Source organism: Miniopterus schreibersii (assembly GCF_964146895.1).
Source record: "Miniopterus schreibersii genome assembly, chromosome: 2".
Lineage (NCBI taxonomy): Eukaryota > Metazoa > Chordata > Mammalia > Chiroptera > Miniopteridae > Miniopterus > Miniopterus schreibersii.
This window is the reverse complement of record NC_138102.1, coordinates 88,966,757-88,989,563: the sequence shown is the minus strand read 5'-3', so window position 1 is coordinate 88,989,563 and position 22,807 is coordinate 88,966,757. Positions and strand designations below refer to the sequence as shown.

General features: G+C 35.9%; 1 protein-coding gene across 1 annotated transcript in view; it reads left to right on the top strand.

The window, feature by feature from the left end:
• TRPC4 (transient receptor potential cation channel subfamily C member 4) overlaps positions 1-22,807 on the top strand; it is a 342,201-nt gene that overhangs the window by 297,393 nt on the left and 22,001 nt on the right. The window contains exons 6-8 of the mRNA XM_081128497.1: positions 11,995-12,308; positions 16,309-16,504; positions 20,834-21,028. Of these exons, the coding sequence (XP_080984623.1) occupies positions 11,995-12,308; positions 16,309-16,504; positions 20,834-21,028 (705 nt within the window). The remainder of the gene's footprint in view (positions 1-11,994; positions 12,309-16,308; positions 16,505-20,833; positions 21,029-22,807) is intronic.

The window sequence follows — 22,807 nt, the reverse complement described above, 5'->3', positions numbered from 1 at the left end:
CTCTATTCAGTTCCATTGATCTATAAGCCTGTTCTTGTGCCAGTACCAGGCTATTTTGATAAGAATGACTTTGTAGTATAATTTAATATCTGGTATTGTAATCCCTTCTACTTTGTTCTTCTTTTTCAAGATTTCTGAGGCTATTGGGAGCCTTTTCTGGTTCTATATAAATTTTTGGAGTATTTGTTCTAGATCTGTGAAATACTCTATTAGTATTTTAATAGGGATTGCATTAAATCTATAGATTGCTTTGGGTTGTATGGACATTTTAATGATATTCTTTCAATCCATTGTTTGTATCTTCCTCTATTTCTTTTTTCACTGTCCTGTAGTTTTGCAAGCACAGGTCTTTTACATCCTTCATTAAGCCTATTCCAAGGTATCTTATTTTTTTGTTGTTGCAATGGTAAATGGCATTTAAAAAAAATTTTTTTTTTTTAGTTTCTCTTTCTAAGAGTTCATTATTTGTATATATAAATGCCATCAATTTCTGAATGTTAATTTTGTATCCTGCTACTTTGATGAATTCATTTATTAAATCTAGTAGTTTTTTGGTAGAGTCTTGAGAGTTTTCTATGTACAATATCAAGTCATCTGCGAATAATGCCAGTTTACTTCCTCTTTTCCTATTTGGATGTCTTTTATGTTTTCTTCTACCCTGATCACAATGACTAGAGCTTCCAGTACTATGTTGAATAAGAGTGGTGAGAGCAGACATTCTTGTCTTGTTCCTGTTCTTAGGGGAAATGGTTTTAGTTTTTGCCCATTGAGTATGATGTTGGCTGTAGGTTTGTCATATATGGCTTTTATCATGTTGACGTATGATCCTTCTATTCCCACTTTGCTGAGAGTTTTTATCAAAAACAGGTGCTGGGTTTTGTTGAATGCTTTTTCTGCATCTATTAATAGATCATATGATTTTTTATCTTTCATTTTGTTTATGTGATGTATCACATTTATTGATTTGTGAATATTGGACCAGCCTTGCATCCCTGGGATAAATCTCACTTGGTCATGGTGAATAATCTTATTAATATATTGCTGGATCTGATTTGCTAATATGTTTTGAGGATTTTGGCATCTATGTTCATCAAGGATATTGGCCTGTAATTTTCATTATTTGTAATGTCTTTATCTGATTTTGGAATAAGGATAATGCTGGCCTCATAAAAAGAGCATGGAAGTCTTTCTTTCTCTTGAATTTCTTGGAATAGTTTATGGAGGATAGGTGTTAGTTCTTATTTGACTGTATGTTATGACCCATTCTGAAGCCATCCAGTCAAGGACTCTTGTTTGCAGGGATTTTTATACTACTGCTTCAGTTTCATGACTTGTTATTTGTCTGTTCAGATTTTCTAATTTTTCGTGATTCAGTTTTAGAAGATTGCATGTTTTTGAGAATTTGTCCATTTCGCCTAGGTTGTCCACCTGGTTGGCATATAGTTTTTCATAGCATTTTCTTGCAATTAGTGGTTATTTCATGTCTTTCATTTCTGATTTTGATAATTTGGTTCTCTCTCTTTGTTTCTTGCTGAGTCTAGCTAGTGGTTCAGCAATATTTTTATTTTTTTGTTTTTTTTTGTTTTTTTATCTCTATGTTATTTATTTCCACTTTGATTTTTATTATTCCCTTACTTCTACTTACTCTGTGCCTCTCTTGTTCTTTCTAATTCTTTTAGTTCTAGGGTTATATAATGCATTAGAAATGTTTCTTGTTTTTGAGGTAGGCCTGGAATGCTATGAACTTCCCTCTCAGGACTGCTTTCATTGTGTCCCATAGGTTTTGGGTATTTGTGTGTTCATTTTCATTTGTTTCCAGGAAGTTTTTTATTTCTTCCTTGATTTGATTGGTAACCCATTCATTTTTTAATAACATGCTATTTAGCCTTCATGTGTTTGAATGTTTAGGGATGTTTATTGTAGTTGATCTCTGGTATCATGCCATTATGATCTGAGAAGATGCTTGAAATGATTTGAATGTTTTTGAACTTGTAGAGACTTGTGTTGTGTCTTAACATGTGTTCTATCTTTGAGAATGTTCTATGTGCACTTGAGAGTAATGTGTATTCTGCAGCTTTGGAGTTGAATATTCTATAAAGGTGAATTAAACCCATCTGATCTGGTATGTCATTGAGAGTCACTGTTTCTTGTTGACTTTAGTCTGGAAGATCTATCCAATGAAGTCAGTAGGGTTTTGAAATCCCCTACTGTGATTGTACTGCTATTTATCTCTCCCTAAAAGTCCTGAAAGAGAATTTTTATATATTTAGATGCTCCTATATTGTATGCATATAAGTTTACCAGGGTTATATACTTTTATTGGAGTGATCCCTGTAGTATTATGTAGTGACCTTCTTTGTCCCTTATGGCCTTTGCTTTGAAGTCTGTTTTGTCATATACAGTGGTACCTCGGTTTTCAAATGTCTCTGTTGACGAACATTTTGGTGCAGGCCAATATCAAGCGTTGTCTTTGGCCCTGAGTACCTTGTTTAGAGCTATCAGTGATCCACAGCTTGTGGCTTCCTCTTCTGAGGCTGGGTGTGCATGCAAGGGACCAAACTGCACACCAAGGTCTGCTTTTCCTAGCCCAGGCCCAGAAGCAGTTTAAGCAAAGACTCTAAGCATCCAGAGGTCCGCCTCTGCCTGCATGCCTCTGTTAGTCTCATTCACTTAATGAACCTCAGGCCTTAGTCCTCAGCAAGGTATAAACTCTGCAGGGTGCAGTGAGCGGGTTTCCAATGGATGGGGCAATTGGTTCCTGCCAAGCTAAAGCTGCATTGATGGGAAAGCTCTACCTGAGAAGGATGGCTTCTGTAGTATGGGGGAATGGCTCAGCACAGAGATCCTGGTTGCTGTACTCTCCAACCCCAGACTTTCCTCATGCAGCTGTAGTCCACTCTGCTGTCTGTCTGCCAGCACCCAAGGTGGGTTGCTGCAAATGAAATTTAGTGTGTTGGCCCTGTGTTTCTAGCTGCCAGACAGACATGTCCCCGCCCCTGTGCTTTTCACAGCCAGATGTTATGTGGGCCACTTTCCTGGTTCTGTTACTCTGGGCTGGGGAGCCCAGCTTGGGGTTTAGACTACAGATTTCTTGGGGAAAACCCTATGGCAGCTGAGATATCCCTCCAGAACTTTAGCTTCTGCCTTTAGGAGCCCAGCCATCCCTCTCATGCCTCTGCACTTCATACCAGTCTCGATGAAGCCTCCTCTTTACATCGTTGTTTACACTGGTTCTCTCCAGCTGCTCTACAGTTGGTTATTCAGAATGATTTTTCCACATTTTAGTTGTAATTCCAGTTTGGTCCTGGGAGAATGTCAGAGTTGTTTCTAATAAATCCATTTCCATCTCTGAGAGATATATTTATTTTTTTATTGAATTTATTGGAGTTACATTGGTTAATAAAATTATACAGGATTCAGGTGAACAATTCTATAATATATCCTCTGTACATTGTATTGTGTTTTTACCACTTCAAGTTAAGTCTCCTCCATCATCATTTATCTCTCCTTTACCCTCTTCTACCTCCCTCCATCCCCCTTTCCCTCTGGTAATCATCATAATGTTGTCTGTGTCTATAAGGTTTGTTTGTTTTTTCTTAATCCCTTCACCAGCCCCCACAACTGAAACCAGACCCCAAAATGAAGTCCATCACTGCCTGTCACTACTGAGTCATTAAGTAGAGACAAGGTTGAATCATTTATGTACATTTATTTCATATTGCAAGCAATATGGAGTAAGCAGCAGGTATGATTCCCTGGGTGGGGAAATAAACCGCTCCCTGACATTTCATTTTAAACAAACTCTTATATAAGGTTAGTAGTGGGGAAAAATATATAAATTTAGGGAGTTCCCAGGGTCTGCCTTTTTCCATTGTCTTTGAAAATATTAACCCCAGAACACTGCAAAGATTAGCATGAAATGCTGTCTCCCTTCAGATAGGTTCTATTTGTCTGTGACCTGGGCTCTGGTCTGCCTTATCTCCAGGGCCTATTCTCCTTGTAACATATCCTTCAGTTTCCCAAGGTCTGTAAGAAAATCTCTTCTTAATAGTGAGTAGCTATTAAACAACTGTGATTCTATTTCTATTATGTGCTTCTCCCCTATAATTCCCCCTGTTAATTTTAAACCTTATATCTATGCGATTAGTTTCATATAGAAAGCACCTTGCTGCTGAAGGGAGTGAGGTGAAGGAGTCCTGCCTATCCCAAGGTATTACAGCTTTGTTTACAGATGGTCTTCATTATATTTTCCACAAGGTAGGAGGGGGAGTTGGAGCATGGGATGGGGCCATGCTACCCTAATATTATACATACTACCCCAATATGGGTTTTTTTTCTTTCCATTCCCATACGATATGCCTGTAATATTTTCCATTTGTATTCTGGAGAGGGAGGAGGATAGATGAGACATTGCATTTATATTTTATAGCAATAATATAACATACAGTAAAGGAATAACAGACATACATATTAGTATCAGAATATGTAAAGCAGTTTTCCAGTTCCAATAAAACATTTCGAATCATGTTGAGATTGGACTATTCTGTCAGCTTGATTGGATTTGTTCTCCAAGGCAGCCCAGCAGTGACAGAGAAGGCATCTTCAAACATACCCGTCTGAAACATTGGACTGGAGAGCCATTTTATCAGCCCATCTTGTAAAGCTGTTAGCCTGCACTCAACTAAGGAAAATAAGACAAATGTTTAGTAGTCACCAACAGAGGCAAATCAGTACCAGTGGGTAGAATACAGCCTGTTGCTCTGTCCTGTGTAAGAATAGTGGCTTATTCAGATGGTATTCCTGGCCTTCTGTACTACACCTTTTGACTGGTGATGTCCCCTCCAGCCTAGAATACTAGCTGTGAGAGAGGGAATATGAATCTACCATATGGAATAGTAGTTGGCTGTTTACTAATTATGATAGATTTAATGAGCAAACCCTGGGCAAGATCCTCCCACAAGGGGCTAGTACAGTACACTAGTAGGTACCACTTGAGCTTCCAAGGGCCAAGTTAACATACTAACTCTAGGGGATATATATCCTAAGGTGCTGGCAACAACAGGTTATTTTCCACTCCCCAACAAGGTCTTATCTTAGTTGCATTCTCAGTGGGGATGCCCACATCTACTGCTGCATCTGGCCAGAGCTTTACTTTCATGGTTAGTAGTAAGTCAGAGAGTCTTGTGGTCCATCCTTGTAATGACCCTCCCTGTTTTCAAGGCATTTTTCAACAGTCCATTATAACATTCTATCAGTCCAGCTCTAGTTGGATTATAACCTAGGTGTCATCACCGCTTGGTGTTGTGGCTCTCAGCCCAGTCTTGCACATAATGTCCTTTAATTGCTGGTCAGGGACACACATTGCTGTTCCACACATACAGACCACTGTTGACAAGCTGTGATGATATCAGTCATTTTTGGTTGGAGGCCCCAGGCTTTAGTTGTTGCTTACCAGATGTTCTGCCCTGTATGTTTCATTTTCCTGTGTAGCCAGGTCTTCTGCTGGGGCCTCTTCTAGCCATTGAATGCAAGCAAGCACATTTACTTCATCATTCCCTGGACATTGAAATCGCTGATGTCCTATGACATGATATAGGGTCATTTCCTTAGTCTGTACAACTGTCCATATGCCAACCTACATGGTTTATCCCCATAGGGATGTGTTGTTAATAGTCCAGTCCTAAAAATGATATTTAGAGGGATGTCCTTTGCATGGGCCATCAGTATACCATGTTTCAGGTGGTACTGGAACTGTTCCTACTTTCATTGGCAAATGGCCAATAGGCTTTTCCTTGAGTGCCTTTTCAGCATCTTCTTCTGACACAAAGGTGACTGGCCCCAATGGTGTCTGCAATTCCTGGCTAAGAGGGGATGTTGAATGGACATGTCTCTGCTGCAGGTAAACACTCCATCTCATAGTTTGTGTCTGTGCTGCACCAGATTTGAGGGTGTGAGACATGCCATGCTGCATGCAGCTACCCTGTGATGGGATAGGTGGTCTTCGCTGTTAGAATGGAGCTTCCAGTTGTAGGCTCTGTTGTTTGCCAGACATGGTATGTGGCATAAAGCTGTTTCTCTATTAGGTTTTATTTTTCTTCAACCCCTTTCCATACATAGGATCAAAACCCTTTTGGGATGCAGAGTCTCCCTTATTGCTGCCAGAGACCCCCATGACATCCCTTCCTTGGTTACATGTACATTCAATTCTCCAGGTAGGACCGGATGATAGATACTAAGTGCCTGTACCTGTTTAATTGCTCTTTTGCCTCCTCATAAGCCTGTTGGTATTTTCATGCCAATACTGCTGTTGTCCCTTTCTTATAAGAGCATACAAAAGTTTTAGGTGCACAGTTCTACAACACATCATCTGTATACTGCTTTGTGTGTTCACCACCCCAAGTCAAGTCACCTTATATTACCATTTATCACCCCCATATCCTTTCTTACTCCTTCCATCCTTTTCCCTCTAGTGATCACCATACTGTTGTTTGTGAGTTTTTCATTTACAATAGTCAAGATTTGGAGTCAGTCAAAGTCAATCTTAATTCCTTAAAGTTTTCTGGTGACATTCAGAGTCTATGCATGCCTCTTTCAAACACGACAGGCCACTCAAAGTCTTGGTAAATAAAATCAGTTTTCAATTATGTCCTGTTACAAAGAGAACAGGTTCTCATTGAATTCATGCAAACAACCATATTGCCTTGGAAATTAAATAATACTTGCTCATTAAGAGTTTTCAAATTCTAGAGGGATAAGGTAGGGAAGAAAATCTAAGTGCTTTAATATTGTTTACTAAGGTATAACTTACTAAACTTCTTTAAAATTTAAGTTTCCTTATGTATGAAAAACAAAAGGATTTAAAAAATCAGCAATCCTTTCAATAAAAAAGTTACAAAAACTACAATCATCTTCAGTTTATTCAGTTAAATTTTTGTTTCTCCTGATCATTCACCAGTACCTCAATAAATTAGATAATCCCCAGAGTTCTAGTAATCTTCATCCAATTCAAGGGGATGATCTGAAAATTTATTCTCAGAGGTATGCCATTCAAAATAAGTCAGAGTCCTTTCCATATATTTCTCAGAAGATGTAACATTTTTGAAAATGTATTATAATCAAATAGTGACTGTCTCTAAGTAACAAAAAAACTTAAAATAACATGGTTATGGATTTGATTATAATGTGATTCACATGGAACCCTGCCCTTTTTGCAAGACACAACATTTCAGAATAACAATCAAAGTTATAAATAAGAGCATATCAGAATTTTGTAGGCCCTTAGAAATTTTTATACAATCTCTAGAATATCTATTTTAATATAGTTATTTATTTGACAAATCTTTCCATGTACCTTCAGTATAAAATTTTCCCTCATAAGGAGACAAAAATCTTTGAGGCATTCCAGGGGCACATTGGAATGATCCAAAGTTAATTCTAGGTCAACGAAGTCTCTTCAGATCCAATCCCTGGGAACATTGTCAAACATATTGGACCAAAAATCATATATCATTATGAAATAATATTAAATATTCCTCCAAAGTGACAACAAAAGGTGTTAAACACAAACACAGGCTAGCAAAACTTCAGTTCCTATGATTAAGAAGATGGTTTTTTTAAGTAATCAAATACTTGATTATCATAACATATCATATAACTATTTCAATAATGTATAGACCCTTTGCTTTCTAGGCAGATACAAGAAAAATGTTTCCCTTTTCTATTACCTTCTTGAGTATTCCTTTTCACCTTTTTTTCCTCTCTCAATTTTTAGAAAACTTAATTTTTAGTGAAAACTAAAAGCAAGCAATCAGCATTCTTTAGTTTGGTAAATTTATGAAAACATTTCATAACTTTCAGAAACAGGCTTTTTTCCATTGGAAAATAAATTTACATTTTTAAGAGGCATAACAGAGATAACATAACCTTGACAACCCTTAGGAAGCTGGATGAAAAGCAGTTGGGGAAGGGAGATATCAGGCCTTATGGCTTTTTACCAGGACTGCAGCAATTCCTGGGCCTCCAGGGGCTTTAGCGTAAAAGTATCATTTTTTTCCTTTACAAGTGGGGAGTTCCTCCTCACCCCCAGCTTGTGCAGCCTGTGTAAGGACACCTCTGCAGCTCTGGACCTCCAGGAGAAGAACTTGGTGTGTTTATAAGATTTGCTTTCCCATATTTTTCTTTCTGAGTGAAATTATTATGATGAAACAACATGAAAACTTGTACATAAGAGATCTTATCCCATTTCAAAACAAACAAAAACAACATCTAAAACAAACAAACAAGTACTCTCAAAAGGAGGAACTGGGACACTAGCCTTAGAATCTTATTTCACACCAACTGGTACAGCAAATAACCTTCACAGGGTCTAAATGTCACAAAGCCCAAATGACTGAGACAGGGAATTCCCTTTGTTCATAAAACAGAAAAGAGCAAACCAAGTCCCCAAAAGATAAGAAAGCAAGTAAAGAATATCTGTAATCAAAGTTTCACTTGACAGATAAGAGCTCTCAGAGAGCTCTTAGACTAAACAGAACACAACATACAAATAAGAGTTCTCGGACTGAGAGTGACTTCCTCTTGTGGAAGAACTGGGATTAACATCACAGAGTTTTATCCCCTGCCAAAACAGTACCACAGATTACTTACTGTCAAGTCTCAGATGGCTAAAAAGCCCAGATGGAAGTGATAGAGAACTCCCAGCATACACACCAGTTTGACTTACCCAGTCAAACTTGGAGTCTGTCGGCTCCCCAGAGACTTGTTTCCTTTCACCGGCTAAGTGTTTCAGGCAATGGATGCCTTGATATGGAGAGCAGGGAGAGTCCCCAGACAACTCTCAGCAGCTGTTGGGAAGTTCCTGTAATCGCTGACACAGGTGAGCCTGCCACAAGCAGCTGGTGCCCCAAGCTAAGTGGGATATGCCCCCATCTTTAAACAAATCAAGCAACAAAGAGGCGCAAAACAATAATCTATAGAGAAACTCATATAGAATATTTACAAGTGTGCACAACAGACAGAAAAGGGCTTTATGGCTTACCGTACCCTCTTATCTGGATAGCCACAGAATCAGAATGCCCTGTGTTAGGAAACCAACTGATTAACAGAGTAATATCTCAACCCAGAACCGGTCAGGTTCAGAGACTGAGCAAGGACTGTGGGAGTTTCTCTTGCACCCTGGAGCTGATCAGGCTCAACCCAGACAGGAGGCAACAGATACTTCCCATATCCGCACAAAGAAACACTCAATTCAATTTAAGTGAAACAATGGGAATTGCTGGAACTGAAAGTGGAACTCAACAGGAAAATCCCTGGCAGCACTGCAAGTAAGAAAAAGAGCCCTGATTTCAGCCCTGTGAGCCCACAGTCCAGGCAGTCAGCAGGATCTCTGTAATACCCAGGGAAAGGTCCAGCTTTTCAGTCCTGCCATGGACACAGAATTTGAAACTGAACCCCAAAATCAAGTCCATCACTGCCTGTCACTACTGAGCCAATAAACAAACACAAGATTGGATAATTTATAAACATTTATTTCATATTGCCAACAATATGGAGTGAGCAGCAGGGATAATTCCCGGGAGGGGGAGACCTACTCCTTGGCATTTCATTTTAAACAAACTCTTATATAGAGTTAGTGGGTGGGGGGAAAAATCTAAAGTTAGTTAGTTCTTAGAACCTGCCTTTTTCCATTGTTCTTGCAAAGATTAGCATGGAATGCTGTCTCCCTTCAGATAGGTTCTGTCCATGACTTGGGCTCTGACTGCCTTATCTCCAGGGCCTATTCTTCTTGTAACACAGTTTTCCAGAATCTGTAAGAAAATCTCTCTGTACCATGAGTAGCTATTAAACAACTATGATTCTATTTCTATTACATACCCTTCCCCTATCACAACCACGCTCACCTCTGATAGCTGCCAGTCTATTCACTGTATCTATGAGTCTGTTTCTATTTTGTTAGTTTATTTTTTTTCATTTGATTCCACATATAAGTGAAATCATGTGGTACTTGTCTTTCTCTGACTGGCTTATTTCACTTAGCATTATACTCTCCAAATCCATCCACACTGTCACAAATGGTAAGAGTTCCTTCTTTTCTATGGCCAAGGGGGGAATAATATTTCATTGTTTAAATGTACTGCAGCTTTTTTATCCATTCATCTATTGATGGGCATTTGGACTGCTTCCAAATCTTGGCTCTTGTAAATAATGTTGCATTGAACCTATAGATGCATATATGCTTTTTAATCAGTGTTTGGGTTTTTTTTGTATATTTTCCCACAAGTGGAATCACTAGGTCATAAGGCAGTTCCAATTTTAATTTTTTGAGGAAACTACTATCATCAATAAATGAACAAACAACCAGTGTTGGTGAGGATATAGACAAAAGGGAACCCTCGTGCACTGTTGATGGGAATGCAAATTGGTACAGCTTCTGTGGCAAACTCAATTGTTTTAAACTGTCACCCAAGCAAAAGTCTGCTTGTTGAACAAAATCAGTCACTTGTGATGTATTTTTCCCCCAGGGAGACTAAAAAATACTATCTGTTATTTTCAAGAGAATTAACGTTTGTAAAGTCACTGGTATGAAATACAATAAAAAGAGAAAAATATTCTGATGGAACTCATACAGAAGTAAAAAGTTTATTTTGACAGGAAAAATATGCAATTGCCTAGCCATATTTATTAGTGACATGTATGAAGAAGAAAATTCAATTTATTGTTCACTTCTTATACAGATATAATTATAGGTTTTCATAATGCAATATTTCAAAGAGCATATTTGACTTTTTTTAAAGGGAATAAATTTCTTTGATACTATAAGGAATACATTTTATTGTGCTCTTATATAGCTCAATATCAAGATAATTCAAAGCTGACATTTAACACTTTTAAAATAATTGTTGGTCAAACTTTAATGTAGCAAATATTTTTCCTCAAATCACATGTTATATAGTTAAGACATGTTCTGATAAATATCACATTATCTACACATTAAATATAAAAAATTAGCCATTCATTGACACCCAGGATGATTTCCAAGTTAGGTTTTATCTACATTTATTTATTTATTTTTCTGTTTCAATTTTTTTTTAAATTTATCTTTATTGTTGAAAGTATTACAGGTATCCCATTTTTCCCCCCATTGACCTCCTCCACCTCGCTCTCACCCCCTCTCCAGGCCTTCCCCCCTTCCCCAGGCCTTCACCCCATTATTGTCTGTGTCCATGGGTTATGCATATACGCATATAACTTCTTTGCTTAATCTCTTCCCACCCTCCACCTCCCTTCCTTCTTCCCTCTGAGACATGACCGTCTGTTGCATGCTTCCATGTCTTTGGATCTATTTAGTTTGTCAGATTCTGTTGTTCATTAGCTTCTTCTTAAAGAAGACCCTTCAACATTTCATGTAATAATGGTTTGGTGGTGATAAACTACATTTAAAATATAACAGATACAAAGTACTAACTGTTATGCCTATATTGGTAGTTACAAGGCAACAGAACACTACTTTCACTATTTATATATAATTTGTATCATGTGTGCATTCCTCTAGAATAACCAAGTATGTCAAATGTGGTAAGTAGTCATTGATTATTTTGTTAAAAATTTAGCGTGTTTCATTTATAATGTATTTTTCTTTGTTATAATAATATTGCTATATTTTCTGAATATAAAGTCAGATTTTTCCTCCCTATGTAACACTTCTTTTTTTGAAATTCCTTTGGAAAGGCAAAAGCAGACATAATTAACATATTAACAAATACTACAAATGTCAAGGACAAATGAGAAAGGCACTTTGAAGTTTATAATTATAAATTGACAATTTTTTTTTAATTTTTTGCAGATTAGTATTGCTGCCATTGTTGTGAAGTACATTAGCTTCCTGAGGATAGGTCATTGTGCTAGACCTACCTGAAAAAGCATCCTGGCCTGAACTTGGCATATTCATATGTTTGTGTTTGTTTTACTTTCCCTTTGTTTCTTTCTTTTCTTCAGTACAGTGCTCTTAATCCTCGAGAATCTTGGGACATGTGGCATCCTACTCTGGTGGCTGAAGCTTTATTTGCGATTGCAAACATCTTCAGTTCCTTACGCCTGATCTCACTCTTTACTGCAAATTCTCACCTGGGGCCTCTGCAGATATCTCTGGGAAGAATGCTCCTGGACATTTTGAAGTTTCTATTCATATACTGCCTTGTGTTGTTAGCATTTGCTAATGGCCTAAATCAATTGTATTTCTACTACGAAGAAACAAAAGGGTTAAACTGCAAAGGCATACGATGTGAAAAGCAGAATAATGCATTTTCAACGTAAGTCCAAACATTTCTATCAGGAATTTTGTGCAAAATTTAGAATGTAATACATTATGAATTTGAAAAATCTGACAAGTGGTTGCAAAAAAAATTATGCTTAATGCAGAGAACAGAATTAGCATGTCTTTGTATATAAGCCTCCTTCAGTTTTAAAAAATTACATTTTATTTATTTATTATTTATTTATTTATTTATTTATTTATTTATTTATTTATTCATTGATTCATTCGTTCATTTTGCTTTTTGCGGTGCTTTATATAAACGAAGTCATATAGTATGTGAAAGAAAAATAATAAAATTATCATTTATTCTTTGGTTATCTTCATGGTATTCATACTAAATAGTCCTTTTTTTCTAACTTTATTTTTATTGTTAACATTATTACAGATGTCCCCATTCCCCTGCCCTTTGCACACCCCACCCAGCCCCTGCTCCCTCTTCCCTCTGGCCATCACCACATTGTTGTCTGTGTCTATGGGCTGTGCATATAGGTTCTTTAGCTAAGTTTTCGTAAAATGAACTTTTTTTTCAAAATGACCTCACAAAAAGATACCTATATATACTGTTTGTTATTATTAAGTGTATTGGAGTGACATTGGTTAATAAGATTACAAAGGTTTCAAGTATACATTTCAATGATATATGATCTGTATATTGCATTGTGTGCCCACAACCCACAGTCAGATCGTCTTCTGTTTCTATATATTTGTCCCCCTTTACCCATTACTACCCCTACAACTCCTTTCCCTCTGATAACCACCTTACTATTGTCTGTGTCTATGAATTTTAGTTGTATATCTCACATATGTGTGAAATCATGTGGTTCTTAGCTTTTTCTGACCAACTTATTTCATTTAGTATGATATTCTCAAGATCCATATGTACTTTTTAAAAATGTGGAATAAATGGAAATCTGTGTACTATTGACAGCTTACATACACATTAAAAGATAGAATGTATACATGTAAAAGCAATCGTAAGAAAATCCAAGAGCTTTTCAGTCCTTTTTCAGTGTTTTCCAGAAGTTAACAGTCCCTTCACATGTCCCTTTGATTCTCTAGTTTTCCACACAAAAAATCTAAGCTTGTAGAAATAATCCAAACCTAGTCCATTGTTATTATACAGACAAAACTTTCTGTGCCCTTACGCCTGAAAAACAATAGGCCTTGTCTAGTATCACCATCTATATCTTACAATAAGACTGTTTGATGCTCACACAGTTCTCATGGAATATACCTCTACATATCTCTCTCCATCTCCTTCCCACTCTGATAAACAGTTAGCAGATTAATGAAGAAGTTAGGCAATTTTCATCTACACAGTAACCATATGTGAATACATGGCCATATTGTAGATGACTTTTAAAAGTCAGACCCTATTCATGGGCCATTATAGAAATTTATGTAATATAAGAGAGTACAGTAATTTCTCAAGTAGAAGGAAATTAATAACCTCACATGAACTAAATCACTTATGGCTAAAAAAATTGTTGATTAAATTCTGTGTCTATTTTATCTTTGATCCCATTTTAATTAATCAAGATCTGAGTATTTGCACATGAAATTTTAATTGCTGCCTTAGCTGCCTCAAATCTTTTCAGAAATAGATTCGCTACAAATAACAAATCATAAAGAAAACAAAAAGTCATTCCAGCTTCCCCTTGCAGTGTAATCCCTTACTCCCAGACTCTTTGTTCTTCTGGGCTTAAAGAGCATTTCTTCACCTGATGACCTTACCTAGCTTTGTTGTCTTCCGTATCTTCTTTTCTGACTCTGGACAGGGCAGGTTGAATGAATCCCTTGCAACAACATCCTTGTGACTAGCATGCTCTTGGGCTGCTATCTCAGTTTTGATACCTGAACCTATCTTTCCCCACTCATTTGTGATCCATGTCTTGGTATTTGCCTCTAGCATCTAAGGGTTTACAATGGTCAGATCCTACCACTTCCCCTTAGAATTCCACCTCCAGCAAGCTTCCTGGATATTGTCTGTCTGCTTACTGGACTCACAGATTTCTGATGGAGAGCCCTTATGCATGCTCTGTCTTGCACAGCTTCTTTGTTACTTTGGACTGCATACCGTGATGCAAACTGCTTGCCAATACCACGCCATCTACGTTTGTTGCCATATTCTTCTGATTCCATGCTTTGTATTCCAGAAAGAATGTAGAAATGAGTACCCTCCCATGTCTTCTTTAAATTCAGGGAAGAGCTCTGGTTCCAAGATCCCAACCTCATCTCAGAAATCTGATTCATCTGCAACTAACAAGGTTATACTTAATCTCATCCTAATTTATGATCCCTAAAACTCCCAGGAATCCCCTTGCCCTATTAGTAACTTCATGGTAAATGATTAATTATTAACTAATTTAAATCTCCATCCAAGTAGAGTATGACTAGAGAAGTCTGGTGTAAAATATCTAATATAAATTGTACTTTAAGAGCAAGTATTGTTGTAACCATTTATCAAAGCATAGAAGAATTCTGTTGTCTTTTTATGGCATATTAAGGCGTTACAATGGTCCTCTTGAAACAATTCTTCATTAAGTTCAGACAGTCTCCATTTTTTGCAGTAAATGAAAGAAACTTAACTTTCAATGAAATCACCAAATTCATTCTTTGATAAGAATAAGTAAAATGTTTCCTGAAATAAAAAAAGAGCAAATTTTATTATCTCAGCATTTTTAGACACTATGCCATCTTACAGCATTCACTTTGTGCAATTTTAATTGCCAATGTGGAAATCGATATTGATAACTTTATTTTTAATCCTCCTACAACTAAAAGCAAAATCAGGTAAAAAATTACATTTTTCAAAGAGTAGGCTTGAGGCTCTATTATTTGTTAACTATTACTAATTGCTCTAAGATGGGATAAACTTTCTATGAAAAAGACACATAGTAAATATTTTAGGCTTTTGTGGGCCATATGTTCTCTGCTGCAGCTACTCATCTCTGCCTTTGTAACACAAAATAAACCATAGGCAATGCATAAATAAATGAGTGTGGTGTGTTTCAATAAAACTTTATTTATGGACATTGAATTGTGAATTCATATAATTTCACATGTCACAAAATACCACTCTTCCTTCTGTTTTTCCCAACCATTTGCAAAAGCAAAAATCATTCTCAACTCAGGTGTCATACAAAAACAGGTTGTGGGTCAGATTTTTCAACTCTGACTTAGAAAACTAAATGTAGCTTTCAAAACTCTTAGGAAAATCAAGTACACCATTTATTCTTTTTATTAAGTTTAATTTTATAATTACATTAAAATTTTATTTTACTATTGACATGTATTTTTCCTTTTTTCATTCATTCATTTATTTATTTTTCTTTTTAATTTTATTAGAGTGAAATTTGTTAATAAAATTATATAAAATTTCAAATGTACATTTCTGTGAAACATAATCTGTATATTGCATTGTGTGCCCACCACCCAAAGTCAAATCTTCTTCCATCACCATATATTTGACCCCATTTACCCTTTACTATCCCCTCACCTTCCTTCCCTCTGGTAACCACCATACTGTTGTCTGTGTCTATGAGTTATTTTTGTTTGTGTTTCTTGTTTGTTCATTTGTTTCTTTCAGTTTTATATCACATGGTTCTTCACATTTTCTACCTGACTTATTTCATTTAGCATGATATTCTGAGGATCCATCCATGTTGTTGCAAATGGAAGTATTTCATTTTTTCTTATGGCTGAGTAGTATTCCATATTATATATGTATCACATCTTCTTTATCCAATCATCTATCAAATGATCCTTCAGTTGTTTCTGTGCCTTAGCCACCGTAAATAGTGCTGCAATGAACACAAGGGTACATATATCTTTGAAAATAAGTGTTTTCAAATTTTGAGGGTAGATACCCAAAAGAGTACATATATTTTTAAATTAATGATATATACATAACAGCATTCAAATTTTACTCTTATATCTTCTTGTATACTGGTTTTATTAATATAGCTATTAGTGTCATTTTATCTTTATTCCAGGTTATTTGAGACACTCCAGTCCCTGTTTTGGTCAATATTTGGGCTCATCAATTTATATGTGACCAATGTTAAAGCACAGCATGAATTCACTGAGTTTGTTGGTGCTACCATGTTTGGGACCTACAATGTCATCTCTCTGGTTGTCCTACTCAACATGTTAATAGCTATGATGAATAATTCTTACCAACTTATTGCTGTAAGTTGAATAATTTTATTTTAATTCAATATCTCCCCTTAGAGTGCATTGTTCCTAGCTATACTCCATCCTGTTATCATTGGAAATAAGGTTTCTAATTGGCTAGTGATAAGACAGAATTATAATATAAATGGTTACTTTGAAGTTTCTAAGAAGTATTTACCTGTGTACTAATTTAGTGTTATCATATTACACATGATTATAAAATAAACTAGGTTTATCTTTCCAGGCTGTCATTGGCTATGGTTGTAATTAAGTGCCCTTTGGACTTTGCATTGTCTCTGTCCATTTAACCTACAATCTTGATATAAGCAAACTCAGGCTATCTTGGCAAGATACAAAAGATAGTTCAGAGTGGAGTCTGAGGGAAAATGTCAGAGGATTTTCAGTTTCTTAAAACCTAGCAAAAACAATATAGGTGTAACCCTGAATTCTGTAGCAGAACATAGAATATTATATGTGTTTATTTGAATCTGGACTCCAAACTCTTAGTTTAACTTATTTATTCATTCATCCTACAAATTCTTATTGAATATTTACTCTGCTGCCAGGTACTGTTCTAGGAACTAGAAATACAGCAATGAACAAGGGTGATAAAGCCTTTAAACCCCATGAACTTACATGTTAATGATATATGTCTATGGCCAATAACAATAGTAATAAAATACATCATACTGGAATGAGATATGTTTTTTAAGTCTTTAATATTTATGCCTTAGACAAGTATCATTTTATAAGGATAATTATAGGCTGCTTATTTTCTCCATAAATAACTACAATTATATTGCATCTTGGAATCTATTGCTAAAACTCTCGAGTATTATTGTTATTTTGAAAAGCAACATTCTGAATTTTACTTAAACCTCTCACAAGTGAAAAACTGCATAAATATAAGAATAAAAGATTTTCATTTACTGATTCACAATCTAACATAATCCCACACAGGTATACCTAGGTCCTAGGATTTACATGTGAATAGCTAAATTTGTGGAACTTCATTTAAGCATCTTACAAATCTGAAATGGTTTAGATAATCCCTATATATTTGCTTGAAAACTTCTGTATTCCTCTAGTCAACACATTTCCCTAATGTGAATTCTATTTTCCAGACTAACCATTCAAAAACATTAGGAAGCCTTTAATTATAAAGATATAGACAAAGAAGCTGTATATACAATTTGGATTCTATAAAACATTAAATGTATGGATTTTATCAATAGAACACTATTCAAGAATAGTATGACATTTTCTTTTTGCCTCTTTGTGGAGTGTTACTTCTTAAAGAGATGAGAATGAGCTTCAAATCTCTATTTTTGTTTAGCCCAAACACTAAAACTACTTGAGAGGACACCAGACACTCAAAAACTGAACCAGGTGTCCTTCCCAGCATCCTGCACATGATGCCTCCTTGGAATGTGAACATGCCAAGTATTTTATTTCCCCCTGTCCTAAAATATCAGAATTTACCCTGAGGGCTTTCTCTTTTGTCTTACTAGTCCTAACTCGGAGTTTTAGGGTAAAGCATAAAAAAAGAGTAAAGTTTAATAGTTAAAAGGCAAAAGCAATAAGGCAAGCCATATCTAAAGCTTGCTTCTCACTCATTCACTTGTTCTTTGAGCAAATATTTATTGTGCAACTAATATATGCCAAGCATAAGCTTCCCTTTAGGGATACACAGAATAATGAAGTCTCTGCCCTCAAGAAAAATGTAAAGTAGTGTGGGGACAAAATATATAATTTTAATATTGAGAAAAGGGATTTGAGAATGTGATGAAAGTACAGAAGAGAGGACCATGCATACTAGGGTGGGAGGCAGTTGAGGCTAATGGCAATTGGGGCAAGCTTCCTATGAGAGGAAATACCTAAGTGAAGTTTTAAATATTGACTAAATTAGAAGATGGGTAGCAAAAGGTGGTTTTTAGTCATCACCAACCTAGTTTAGTTCATTTTTTAAATCATTTTTTATTTTCAATTACAGTTGACATACATCATTAAATCAGTTTCAGGTGTACACCCCAGTGACCAGACATTACATAACTTAATAAGTGATTACCCCAATAAATCTTGTAGCCATCCAGCACTACACATAGCTATTAAAATATTATTGACTATGTTCCCTATGCTGTACTTTACATCCCCATGACTATTCTATAACAACCAATTTGTACTTCTTGATCTCTTCACCCACTCCCTACCTCCTCCCATCTGGCCACCAACAAAAAATTCTATGCATCTATGCGTCTGTTTCTGTTCTGCTTGTTCACTTTGTTTGTAGATTCAATTGTTGATAGATATGTATTTATTGCCACTGGCACTTCAAGCATACCAACATTCCCATTATAGGGAAGCCAGAGGAGAAGAGAGAGAGCAAGAAATTTAAAACCTATTTGAAAAAATAATGATAGAAAATTTCCCTAACTTGGTGAAGGAAACAGACATATAAGTCCAGGAAGCACAGAGAGTCCTAAACAAAATGAACACAAAGAGGCCCACAATAAGACACATTGTAGTTAAAATGCAAAAGGTTTAAGAGAAAGAGAATCTTAACAGTAGCAAGAGAAAAGCAATTAGCTACCTACAAGGCAGCTCCCATAAGACTGTCAACTGATTTGTCAAAAGAAACTTTGCAAGCCAGAAGGAAGTGGCGTGAAATATTCAAAGTGATGAAAAGCAAGGATCTCTCTATCCTTGATTACTCTGTCCTGCAAAGCCATCATTTAGAATGGATGGATATATAAATAATTTCCCAGACAAGAAAAAGCAAACGGAGTTCATCAGCACCAAACCAGTATTGTATGAAATACTGAAGAGTATTCTTGAAGAAGAAGATCAAAAGTATGAACAATAAAATGGAAATAAATGCATATCTATCAACAGTCCCAGTTTTTCTAACCACTGTAGACTTTGTTTATACTCTCTCAGAATCCCAAACCAGGAACAAAGGGAGAATCTGCTTTGTGTTAATAGTAAAAGCACATAATAGGATCAAGATAACACTTACTTTGTGACTCCCTGAGAATCAGGAGGAGCAGAAGTTACTCACAGGCCAATACTTTACCTAAGTGACTACCTCTTTATTACCTTAAGCCGATTCTGCTGAGTCCCATTTTCCATAACTATAGCAAATAAATATATTTTTCTTCATTAAGTTAGAATCTGTAAGCTTGTTTAGAAAGAAAGAAAAAAAGAGGAAACTAGAGAGGAACAGGAGAGAAAATGGAAGGAAAACTAACTTCTGTGCTTCCATCTATTGATAGATCCCTCCAATCACACATTTGCTAAGCAATAATGTAGGCCATGCATTTTCTAGATATAGTGATTCCTATTGAAAGTACAATTTGCCCAGTGCCTAGACTAAAATCTATATTTTTCATAGTAGAAACGTATATACAACATATGCATTCATTAGCACACAGCAATTTAGGAATATTAGAATGATGCATAATCTAATACGTTACTCTAAAGTCTGAGTTCTTTTTTATAATAGCAATGCAATAAAATGAATTATTTTGAATTCTTTAACTATATGTATGCTTAGTTTCTAGCACTTCCTACTTCCCAAATTTTCTGCTTAATTCAGTTTATGGCTAATTTAAGAGAAGACTGGCTGCTATCTAACTAAATGTCACAAATGTTCCTAAATTTTTCCAGGAGATAAATAAAGTAAAATGATTAACAAATGATGATGAAGGATAATCTCGGGCTTGTGGGCAACCACCAGTCTCCTGTTTGGTGCAATTTGGCCAGGGTTATGTCAAGGTTCAGTGTTGTGTCAGAGTCTATAGTCTACACTTATTAGAGGACTTCTTTCTGACTTTATGCCTGTTGCCTAAAGGTGAATACTAATTATTCACATGGAAATGTATCAAGTAAGATTTTTCCTGGAAATACCAGGAGACTAAACCATGAGCACCCATGAGGGTGACATTCACATAGGCAAGGGTTCAAAGGCTTGGATAAGACATAAAGCCCTATTTGTGGCCAAAATCTAATGAAACTGAGCCTAATGTAAGCCTACAATGCAGGAAATTAAGATTCATCTTCAAGGTATAACTAATCACTGAAGTCTCTATAACATGGAATTATTTTAGATGCCTGTTTCAGGGAAGAGGAAAGGATGAAAACTGACAAGAAAGCTGTGACTCCTTACCAGGTTAAGCCATCCTCTGAAATGTTTAGATGACTATCTCCAGGATTCAGCAGTGTTTTCATGAGTAATTTAATTAATGTTCCAAGAGCCACACAAGGCAGGTTACAGGCTCTCTGTGAGGTTTATCTAACCTTAATAATTAAGAAACTTAGCAGCAGCTGTCATATTTTTCTCTTCAGGACCATGCAGATATAGAATGGAAATTTGCTCGAACAAAGCTTTGGATGAGTTATTTTGAAGAAGGAGGTACCCTGCCTACTCCCTTCAATGTCATCCCGAGTCCCAAGTCTCTTTGGTACCTGATCAAATGGATATGGACACACCTGTGCAAGAAAAAGATGAGAAGAAAGCCAGAAAGTTTTGGAACAATAGGGGTAAGACCACAGCATGTTAGTATTCCTCTTTCTTTTGTGTATTTAAATATATTTGTATTTTGTATTGAATATTTTTTCATTATTCTTAGTGCCTAACATAGGCTTCTTCTAGAGCATATTATGATTCATAAAATTTTCTCAAATGATTAGATAATTGTTATAACTAGAAAATGCTGTGTCATATTCAGGCACAGTGATTTCAGAATATGTTTAATTGTCCAACATTTTGCTTCTACTCTCAATCATACTAAATGCCAAGAAGTTGTGTTTGTAAAAAATATCAGGACTGCTCAGAACTACACTCCTCTTATACTGGAAGATTTTACATACTTTGAAGGATCTCTTACCCTTTGGGGCAGCATGGATGGGACTGGAGAGTATTGTGCTCAGAGAAATAAGCCAGTCAGAGAAAGACAAGTACCACATGATCTCACTCATATGTGGAATATAATAAACAAAATAAACTGATGAACAAAATAGATCCAGACACATAGAAGCATGAAACAGACTGAGGAATCTCAGAGGAAAGGTGAGGTTGGGGGAGTGGGTAGGAAGATATTAATCAAGGAACTTATATGCTTATATGCATAACCTGTGGACACAGACATTGGTATGGGGAAGGCTTGGGGGTGGGGTGGATGCGGGGTGGAGAGGGTCAATGGGGGAAAAAGGGATATCTGTAATACTTTCAACAATGAAGATAAATTAATAAAAAACAAGAAAACAAACAAAAAAAAGGAAATTTCTTCTGGAAACCAAGAGTTCAAGCAATTAAAGCAGAAAATATATAGACTTAGGTATTTGCTTTCATCAAACCACTGACATGGGACAAGTCATTCCTCATTTATTTCTCACTTCGAATCCTAATTTTCAAAGTTCTCATAGTGATGCTTTGGAAATTAATACCCTAATATTCATTAGTCACTTTGACCTTCTAAGAGAAATTGTTTTGGGGAGTATTCTAATATGCCCTTATATTAAAATCAGTTATTTAATTTAAAAATTATAATTGGTTTTTAATTTTATTTAATATAGTTTATGACAGCTAGTTATGACCTAAGTGGTCCTTCTCACTTCTTAACTTAATTGCCCAAGGCATTGTTATCAGCATAAAATGGGGTTTTCTCTACTGAAAGTGGCCTTGATATTTCTATAATCTCAGTAACAATTCTAATTCTAAAGAGAAATTGACTGGCAAGAGAGTATAGCAAAGAGAGAGGTGGTTAGGAAGGGCAGATATATTCTTCCTTCTAAGCTGTTACTTCATAAACTTGGAAGACTTAAATTTGGGCATATACCTGATCTTCGAAACAGATTATGATTTGTCCTTACAATGAAATCTGTATACTAATTTATAGACTACCTCACTGATTTTAGAACAGATAAATTATTTTACTCCAAACATTTAATTTCTCTGTTAAAAAATAAGTTCAAATTATTAAAAAATACCCTATAGTTGAAAAATAAATGTAATGATTTAAGTTCAATAGGCAACTATTGCATGTGTCCCACATGCTAGTAACTGAGCTAGGAATTGGGGTGGGGATGAGCTAGGAATTTGTGGTGGTATTCATGTTTCTAATATGGGAGATACAGATATGAGAACATATTGCTATAATTTTATATAAAATATTTGACATTATAATATAATCACATGCAAAATGCAATTTAAACAGTGCAAGAAATAATGCTTTCCTTAAGATAAATAGGGAAAGGTTTCAAAGAAGCCAATCTCTGGCTTATACCTTTTCACATCAAAATATACATGCCTTTTTTCCT